We start from the raw sequence: 10,556 nt of genomic DNA, 5'->3' as shown, positions 1-10,556 counted from the left end.
AAATTACTGTTAAATTACATTTCACTCCGTTTTTCAACCCCACAGCAAAATCCTCAGTGTTTTCTGAACATGTATGTGTCGACACTACAGATATAAAATAATCTAAGGGTTACTTGTTTGTTAAACTCAAAAATAAGAATTATGCATATAACATGGTGGTGCTTTTTTTTTTTTTTTCTTTACCTTTACTTTTAACTTTAATACTTTTCACCATTATATGCAAAATAATCTTGATATTCTGGTTCAGACTTGCAAGCGTTTTTAAAAAATCAACAATTCCTGAAAAACTTTGAAATATGTACATTTAAATCACATTATTTAACTGCCACACAATTTTAGGAGTCATTTGCCACCACAATGGCAACAAGAAATGTTTGATTTTGTCTCATGAAAATGGTAAAAGCCTCATTTTTAAATATTTAAGTATTCTGACACTGCAACTGAGAAGCTTCTGTTTTTATTTTCTCATTACAATTTACCATTGTTCTTCCATAGTATCATACATTAGTAGATCATGGTAACCCAGGTAACCATGCATGGCTCTTCACTACTGCAATAAAAAACAAACTGTAGGTTCTCTATAAACCTATTGTATTGTGTTCTCAAAAACGGTGTGTATACATGCAGTATAGTCTAAATATAAATACAAAATAAATAAACAAATGCCTAAAAATAAAAATAAAATAAACACATGGTGTAATTACATTGCAGTACTCCTCTATGACATTTAATACATTTATACATGAATATATTAATATAACAGCATTCATTGTGAATACCGGCACCCTACTGTCAAAAAAGTTTGTTTTACTACAGTAAATTTATAAGTTGTGGAGTGAAATGTCTTCTAACTGGATTGTTTTTGGAACAATATTTCTACCAGAAAGACTCGTGAGACTAAATACCGTAACAATTATACATTTATTAACAGCCCAGCAAGCAATATTATGATATAAAGTTCTTTGGTGTATAGGCCCCATCCATAGCTTGCAATCCGAGGGTACGGATCTGCAATGGAATTATAAAGCTTGGAAGAGCCAGGACATTTTTTTATATAACTCCGATTGTATTTGTCTGACAGAAGAATGTCATATACACCTAGGATGGCTTCAGGGTGAGTATATCATGGGCTCATTTAATTTTTTTGGTGAACTATCCCTTTAAAACAACCACCCCCCAAAAAAGAACTGTTGCAAAACTGGACTACACCGTCAACACATTACACACATGCTCACTCAGCCGAGACACAAAGACAGAAGTAGATGTAGATTTTTTTTTTTTTTACATAACTTAACTAGAGCCCACATCACTCTCAGATAATCTTTCTAAACACGCATTTGGAAGAAAATGTTTAAAGGAAAACCATTAGTTTTTTTCTGGCTTTGCTTTTGCCGTCTGGATGGTGAGTTACAAACATTATTTGGTGTTCTGGTAGAAGTTAGTAGAGATTAATAGTACATCAGTACACACAGTCAGAAGAAGTGCTCTCCTTTTTATTCCCAGATATTACTATGAGATGTGGACTGGATTCATGTTTCAGATACAGATTTAGTGCATTAGTATCATTAACATAATTCATTTGTATTTATCAAATCTAAGCTATAGGATACCAAACACGACATCTGTTCTTTCAGTCAGTTATTCCTGTTTGAAGGAACAATTATGTTTATATAGGCCTAATTTAAGTAATTTCAGTTCCACCATCATTTAAAAAATAAATGGAGATTGACACTGTTGTACTTTCCTAACTCTTACTGAAACTAAACTTAAAATGTAAAATACTGTATATGAAGATGAATTCAGATATCTGTATTTTGCACCCGACCATATATTTTCCACACTGTTGTTTCATTCTTTTACTGTTTCTATCTTTCTACCTTTCTAAAGTTTGTAATAATTTCAAAACTACTTCAACCTTTAGTTAAATCGTTATTAAACCTAACGTTAATATGTGTGAGTGAGAGACTGTTTGTGTGTGTTCTCCAGGAGTGTTTGCTGATGAACTGAAGTCAGTGATGGAGGGAGATTCTGTCACTCTAAACACTGATGTCACTGGAATACAGAGAGGTGAAAAGATACTGTGGACATTTGGAACTAACGGGCCTCTAATAGCTAAAACTGATGGAGTGAACAACATGATCCCTGATGTTCTTGATGGGAGATTCAGAGACAGACTGAAGCTGGACAAGAAGACTGGATCTCTGACCATCATGAACATCAGAACTGAACATGCTGGAGTTTATGTAGTTAAGATCAGCCTCAGCAACTCAACGCCTACATACAGATTCAATGTTACTGTCTATGGTGAGTTAAGAATTAGATTTCACTCTATTATATATTACAGATTATGCATATTTATTGACACAATTATTCTTAATACTGCAAAAAAGTTCTAAATAAGTTAATCTCCGACACTGTAATTCCATGTCAAAATGCCTGACAATGAGAAATGCCTCTTACTTCTAGAAGTGTCATTAATAATTCCTCACAAAATTCGTCTTACTTTTTTCATACTATCATCATTTTTAATATCAAACTCATTTTTTATGTCAAGTCTAGCTCACTTTAAATGAACCTGCAATGCAATAATGGCGAGGTGCATTTATGATAAACCATCTCCACACAAAAGAGTTTCTGCATACTGAAGCATCTCCTCCATTGACTTCCATTCAAACAGAAATACTACTGGTCACTCTGGAAGATCAGCTGACGGGGGTTATGGTCAGAATTTATCCTTAAGGGAGTCATGACAGGACAAATCAGATCGTGCTTGATTCAGCACAAAAAATTTAAAAAAAGAAAGAAAGAAAGAAAGAAAGAAAGAAAGAAAGAAAGAAAGAAAGAAAGAAAGAAAGAAAGAAAGAAAGAAAGAAAGAAAGAAAGAAAGAAAGAAAGAAAGAAAGAAAGAAAGAAAGAAAGAAAGAAAGAAAGAAAGAAAGAAAGAAAGAAAGAAAGAAAGAAAGAAAGAAAGAAAGAAAGAAAGAAAGAAAGAAAGAAAGAAAGAAAGAAAGAAAGAAAGAAAGAAAGAAAGAAGTCCTCTCACATTCAATTGCTTTTATTTCCAGCAAATTTCTTAATGTGTTAATATTTGTATTTATATAAAAAGTAAAACAACTGAGAAAAAAGCTGAACAAATTTGACAGACATTTGACGAACAGTAATATAATAATGAGTCCCTGAACAGAGCGAGGGTCCATATCAAAAGTAGCATCAGTATCTTGTGTTTCCATCAGGAGTTTGTGTGTGTGTACCTTCTGTTTGTGTTTCATCAGTTCCTGTGTTCATTTGTCCTGTTTCTTCTTCTGTTTTTTTTTGGCCTGTCGCATTCTTAGTGCATATCGCCACCTTTTGTCCTGTTTCCTGCCACTCCTTTGTTTCTATGGTTACTGTCATGTGTGTTTTTGGTTGTTAATTTGATCCCTTTCACCTGTTGTCTTGTTAATTACTTGTTAGTCTTGTGACACTTGTCAGCTGTGTCTCGTTTCCCTGATCTTTTCTCTGTGTATTTAAGGCCTGTTTCAGTCTGTTCCTTATCTGTAGACATTGCATTTTCATAGGTTGTTCTGTTTCTTTGATCCTGTTCTGGAGTTTTTAGTTTTTTTTTTTAAATAAACATTACTGCATATCAATCATGCATCCACTCTGCGCGAGACAAGGGGTCCATAAATGTTTTTCGGTTTCAGAATTTATATAATGGGCGAGTACATCATGAATCCATTTTCCAAACTGCGTTTTTGTCTTATCTTGCATCACCACAGTATGCCTATAATAAGTGTTTATATTCAGACTATTTTATACTGGTCAGGTCTCCATGGCTGCGGAGTAGTGGTTCTTTGTTTTTATAATTACAAAGAAAAAAAAGTTAGTTCTGAGAAAAAAATCGTGCAGCAAATGTCTTTAACAGTTAAACAGGAACTCCACCAACTCAGATTGAAAAAAAAAAGATTATGAAGCGAATATTAATCTCTCAATCTTCTCCTGATCTGCTGAGATCATCACAACTTTCACCGAGCAGCTGAAGACAAACCTCTTCCACAAGCACTTGAGAACAGTTTCTCGTGCGTATGTACCTTTACTGAGCTCAGGATCTAGTCAATACAATCACAGAAAACATTTATGATGTGACCTCAGTCAAAGTTAACTAAATCAAAAAGCCTAGTTAGAATGTATTAATTTTGCTGCCGGCTACATGTAATATGCAGTTGAGGCAAGTGTAACGGAGGCAAGCTACAGTAGTAAGAGTTGATCAGTTAAAGCTCAACCTCCTGACCTCAAGATCAGCACTAGCGACTAATGCTACAGGCTTTAGCATTCTTGTTAGCATGCTCGCTTCCCATGCTGGAAACACCAGTTTGAATCCTGCTTGGAATGGTGTGAGTAGAACTGGACCCAGTCTGCCCAGACGGGTTTGACCACTACAGGCTGTTAAATGTAACATTTAATCAATGTTGTAGTTAATGAGATAATTAAGTGATTACTTGAGTGATGACTGAGCATTATTGAAGATAGCTGATGATAACAAAGAGAATCAGAAGAAGACAAGAACAGAAAAAAGCGAAACACAAGAACTAAAGCTGATTTCCAGCCACAGCCTTAGATCTTGATCTTAGAAATCAGCTGAAGATAAAAGAAGACATTAAATCTCTCAAGATGATGGCTCCCAGAATGCATTGTGGCATGAAGCATGTCACCGTGCTGATACTTGATGTCTGTGTGTGAATGAAACTCAAACAAAATTTGGAACGTTAAAAATAATAGGGCACTTTAAAGGAGAACTCCAGTCAATTTTAAGATTGAGCTAATTTTTTTGTAAATTTGGAGTGCTGTCAGTACAGAGAACAACGACACCGTGTTATCCTCTTTTTAAAATTTGCACCCTGTTGACTTCAATAGGGCAAGTTTTAAACCTGCTTTTAGCCTCTTAACATCCTTGATGTGTCATTACAAGTGCCCAGCTAATGTGAGTGATTCCTTCACAGTGAACACGGGTGAATCTGACTGCAGTAGATGTGAAAGATATGAATACAAGTGATGTTATTTCAGCCAGCGCTCATACCTGTATTTACATCCTGTTTTCGGTCGAAGTCCACAGTAATCGATTGTCGAGTTCACGCAGTTAGTTAGTTACCTATGATCACACGCGTGAACTCGACAATCGATTACTGTGGACTTCGACCGAAAACAGGATGCAAATACAGGTTTGTGCGCTGGCTGAATAAACATCATTTTTATTAATATCTTTCACATCTACTGCAGTCAGATTCATCCGTGTTCACTCTGAAGGAATCACTCACATTGGCTGTGCACTTGTAATGACACATCAAGGATGTTAAGAGGCTAAAAGCAGGTTTAAAACTTGCCCCATTGAAGTCAACAGGGTGCAAATTTTAAAAAGAGGATAACATGGTGTAGGCAACACCGATTTTTGTCGTTGTTCTCTGTACTGACAGCACTCCAAATTTACAAAAAAATGAGCTCAATGTTAAAATTGACCGGAGTTCTCCTTTAAGAAATACAATCTGCAGAATGACAGCACATTTAATTTCATATTTTTTATGTATTTTTACAGTATTGTATTCTACAGCTCAAACTACAGAAGGCCTCATTTTCAGATATGGAATATGAATGTAGTTTCATTTGTTGGTTAGAGAGTGTGTGCATGAGAACATGTTTCATCACTGGACGTTTGTGGTTAATGTGCTTTTGTGTTTGCATGTCTCGAATCGTGTGGGGTTGAAGTGACTTCCACAATTTAACTTCATCTTTATGAGAACCAGTTTTACTGTGGAAAAAAAATACAGAATCAGTGAATGCTAATGTTTGACAAAAAATAAATAAATAAATAAATAAATACTATAAGTGTATACGTATTCAAAATTACAAAATAAACATGAACTGATCAGTACTTCTTCAATCAAGTACTTTTGTACTATTTATACTCAAGTTAAATTGTAAAGGAGTACTTAAAACTTTTAATGAAGTAACATTTTATTAGGGTGTGTATACACCGATCAGGCATAAAATTATGACCTCTTTCAGGTGAAGTGAATAACACACTGATTATCTCTTCATCACGGCACCTGTTAGTGGGTGGGATATATTAGGCAGCAAGTGAAAATTTGGTCCTCAAAGTTGATGTGTTAAAAGCAGGAAAAATGGGCAAGCGTAAGGATTTGAGTGAGGTAGACGAGGGCCAAACTGTGTTGGCAAGACGGGTCAGAGCAAAAGAGGTCCAAGGAAGGAATAGTGGTGAACTGGAGAAAGGCTCATTGATGTACGCGGGGAGCGAAGGCTGGCCCGTGTGGTCCGATCCAACAGACGAACTACTGTAACTCAAATTGCTCAAGAAGTTAATGCTGGTTCTGATAGAAAGGTGTGATAATACACACTTCATCTCAGTTTGTTGTGTATGGGGCTGCATAGACCAGTCAGGGTGTCCATGCTGACACGTGAGCATCAGAACTGGACCACGGAGCAATGGAAGAAGGTGGCCTGGTCTGATGAATCACGTTTTCTTTGACATCATGTGGATGGCCGGGTGCGTGTGTGCGTCGCTTACCTGGGGAACACATGAAACCAGGATGCACTATGGGAAGAAGGCAAGCCGGCGGAGGCAGTGTGATGCTTTGGGCAATGTTCTGCTGGGAAACCTTGGGTCCTGCCATCCATGTGGGTGTTACTTTGACACGTACCACCTACCATTGATAAGCATTGATGCAAACCATGTACAGCCTTTCAAGGTAATGGTATTCCCTGGTGGATTGTGGCCTCTTTAAGCAGGATAATGCGCCATTCCACAAAGCAGGAATGGTTTGAGGAGTACAACAACAAGTTTGAGGTGTTGACTAGGCCTTCAAATTCCCCAGATCTCAATCCAATCGAGCTTCTGTTGGATGTGCTGAACAAACAATTCCGATCCATGGAGGCCGACTCGCATCTTACAGGATTTATAGGATCTGCTGCAAACATCTTGGTGCCAGATACACACCTTCAGGGGTCTAGTGGAGTCCATGCCTCGACGGCTCAGGGCTCTTTTGGCAGCAGAAGAGTATCAAAACACAATACTAAGAAGGTGCTTATAATGTTGTGCCTGGTCGGTGTTTGTTAAGTAGGCTGCTTGATTTGTGTTCTCCGTTATTTACATTCAGCTGCTTTCAGCTTGGATTGAGTATATGAAACAATTCTTCACATTCTTCGAGCGCTTGGAAACAGTGAATAATTTAGTAAAACAATTGGTTTAATGGATTCAAAGTTTGAAATGCTTTGTTTCTCCCATCACTGTAAGACTGCCCAAATTTTTAACTGACTTAAAAAGACAAGCTCAAAGTCACCTATAATAACTATTGTGTATGTATGTGTGTGAGGAAATGCCTTTGCACACACACGGTGTCCCTTTGTGAAAGCAATGTCTCCTCAAGAACATCAGGACTGTGTGCTTTGAATGATCGTGATTGACAGAGTAATATCAATTATTATTTATTTTTTTCTCAGGTTTTCCAGCTTCTACGCCTGTTCCTTTCTCATCACCATCGGGGTTGTCAAAATGTGAACACATCACTGAACTCTGTCAGACATGTGCAGGTACCTCAGTGGACATATGAGCTTTTTTACCGATTTAGTGCCAGGAATGCATTAAATAAATATTAATCTAAAAATGAAACTAACTTACTCATGTCATTCTAAACAGGTTTGAGGTTTTTGCCGATATCCGAGTTCCTGACAGAGAATTAAAATCCGCTTGCTAAAAAACTCAATTCTGTTTTATCATTGCTCATTTGTTTTGTTTCTCCATAAGGCCACGCCCCCTGTTGTGATTCAGTTGAAGGTGTGCTGCGATTGGTCGCCACTGTGCTGATGGGCGTGGCTTCTGCGGCTGCTGTTGTTCTTCTGGTCAATGATGTCAGAGCTTCAAGATGTAAAATGGAGAAAACAGAAGAGATGTCATAACAATTGTGGCATATATTGGATTTGTAATGGTAAAGATGAAAATATGTCTAATTGTTTAGTGATGTGAAACAAAGCTTTGCTTAACAATGCTCTCTATCTGATGCCAAAACGGTGAATATTCTTTAATATTTAATTTTATTACACTTTAATGCAATCTTTTTTCCATTCTGTATTATATTGAATGCAGCAACTCCACAAATACAAAAGTAAAAATATTTGTCACCCCAATAAAATACTGTAGAATTGAACTGAATATGACCTACTGTCACTGAACTGATATATCTATGAAGCATATATATGCGTATATAATTGAATGGACATCATAATAAGAATAAACTATGAATTCAGATTCAGATTGAATGACGGTTGGATAAAAACACATTTACAGCATGAAGCAGTTTATTTAAAACACACACAAGAAATACAGTGTAAGAGACAAGTTTTCAGTAGACTTAATTCTGGATGCATTTTTCCTATTTTCTCCATTAGGATTTCACTAAAATATTTATAAGCCATTAATCAACCAACCTCCAATACGAATCACAGAAAACTTTGGTCTGAAGGAAGAAAAGAAAAAGAAAAAAAAAGTTTATGAAAATAAGGAAAAAACTCTGGTTTAAGACTGCTTGACATCTTTTATGATGGAATGAACTGCAATCCCATGATGCAACATTTGCCATATTACTTAGATAGTTTTCTTAAAAAAAAAAACAACTTTTTGAACTAATTTGCATCTGTTTATCTATGCATCCACTGAAGATTATTTTGGAAATATTTAGCAATCAATATTAATAGAAAAATGGGGTGTATGATAGAAATGTGTGTATTTGATGTGATTTATGTTTTTTTCTCTTTCTGGCAGCTAATGTAAATAAAGTGATTATCTTGTGGCATTGAATAAATATTGTAAACATTTTCTTCTATATTATTGATTTACATGTTTGCATTTTCAGACTCCAATATATGTTGTAAGTTGTATCCATCTGGTGGCCAAAACTATAATATTCATCAATATTTCATTTAATTGAATGCATCCATTTTAGATTTCTTTGCCATTTACAGTTTCTAAATTTATGTTTCATTGCTTTGCACATTTTCACTTTGCTTTGTTTTAATTACAGAACAAAGCTGCAAATGATTTAGAAACATAATTGTAGAAATATTTGTCATGCAAATAAAATACCATACAACACCCACCCATTTGATACACATCTATGAATCATATTTAAGCCTGTCTTTGTAATTGAAGGGTTTTTATATAAAAAAAAAAATATATATATATATATATAAATGAATCAGTTCGTCCAGCAAACACTTTTATTAATTCGTTGAAAAGGGTGTTTTTCATGGCCACTGAAAAAAAAACATCTTTCTTACCATGTAGGCCTACCATGCTTAGAGTGTGTAACAAGATCGAAAGAATAATTTAAACATATATGTAAAAGCTTTATGGCTGCTTTATGCGTGTTTCTATGGCCTCTGTTTTCCCACATGACCACATTTTTCACAGCAATATAACCGTCTTATCTGATGGTCGCCATGGTTACTGAGGCCTTTTCTGCTCTCCTGTCTCTTTTCGGGGGATGTTTCATGACTAAGAGTGGGCTCATTTGCAGAGGTGTCAAGTAACGAAGTACAAATACTTCGTTACATTACTTAAGTAGAAATTTTGGGTATCTATACTTTACTGGAGTAATTATTTTTCAGACGACTTTTTACTTCTACTCCTTACATTTTCACGCAATTATCTGTACTTTCTACTCCTTACATTTTAAAAATAGCCTCGTTACTCCTAGTTCATTTCGGCTTATTTTCATTCCGGCTTGTCGTCGTTAAAAAAAAAATTGGCCAATTACACAAACGGTTAATAGATCTGAGTCCCGCCTCCTGAACACACATCGCTAAACTGATTGGCTTTGTGTTTTCTTTCTAACTTGTGAGAGGCTGTAGTCACATTTGGTTGTGCGAAGCGCCAAAACTCCTCCGAGTCCTAGGAAACCTAGATGCGGTAAGCGAGGGAGAAATCAACAGTTCTGTGCTCAAGAATACAGGGCAAATCGCGTCAAATATTGATTTGGGGACAGACGTTTTTACAATCCCACATGGAAAGAACCTATATGAGGATATATGCGCATATATGAAACCTATATGCAGTTTATATGCACATATATGCTGTATTCAGCATATATGCACATATATATGCGTATATATGCCACATATAGGCAAAATTGAGGTGCATATATGTGCATATACAGGCCATATAGGTCTCCTGTATTGCTTCTTTATATCCACATATAAGCCCTGTATACAAGATATGTCTCCTCATATCTCACTTTGGCAACTGTCATGCCTATAGCTCATATTTTCTATTATCAAGGCAATAACTAAGAACTAACTAAAAAAAAAATATGCAAGAACTTATGTATGTGCGAACACGTGAATTTTTTTTTTTTTTTGTCAATCAAGCCTTTTTTCCAATTCCAAGTCACTTCCAGATTTACATTACAGCTCAAACACATCCACACATTCACCATTACATCCACCAAATGCAATGCTTTCTGTATTGTCTTAATGCAGGTTTTTTTTTTTTTTTTTTTTTTTTGTGAGCA

The 10,556-nt window shown here is 35.8% G+C and overlaps 2 protein-coding genes across 2 annotated transcripts in view; both read left to right on the top strand.

The window, feature by feature from the left end:
* Window positions 1-10,556, top strand: part of LOC311084841 (uncharacterized protein) — a 334,198-nt gene that overhangs the window by 282,169 nt on the left and 41,473 nt on the right. The window lies entirely within an intron of this gene.
* LOC311084876 (uncharacterized protein) lies at window positions 1,222-8,849 on the top strand. The gene is made up of 4 exons (XM_084117176.1): window positions 1,222-1,402; window positions 1,987-2,304; window positions 7,492-7,581; window positions 7,796-8,849. The coding sequence occupies exons 1-4, from the start codon at window positions 1,348-1,350 to the stop codon at window positions 7,945-7,947; spliced, it is 615 nt and encodes a 204-aa protein (XP_083973302.1). The 5' UTR covers window positions 1,222-1,347; the 3' UTR covers window positions 7,948-8,849.

This window comes from Abramis brama (assembly GCF_963993115.1).
Source record: "Abramis brama genome assembly, chromosome: 6".
NCBI lineage: Eukaryota > Metazoa > Chordata > Actinopteri > Cypriniformes > Leuciscidae > Abramis > Abramis brama.
The sequence above is the reverse complement of the archived record's forward strand: the minus strand, read 5'-3'. Positions and strand labels throughout refer to the sequence as shown.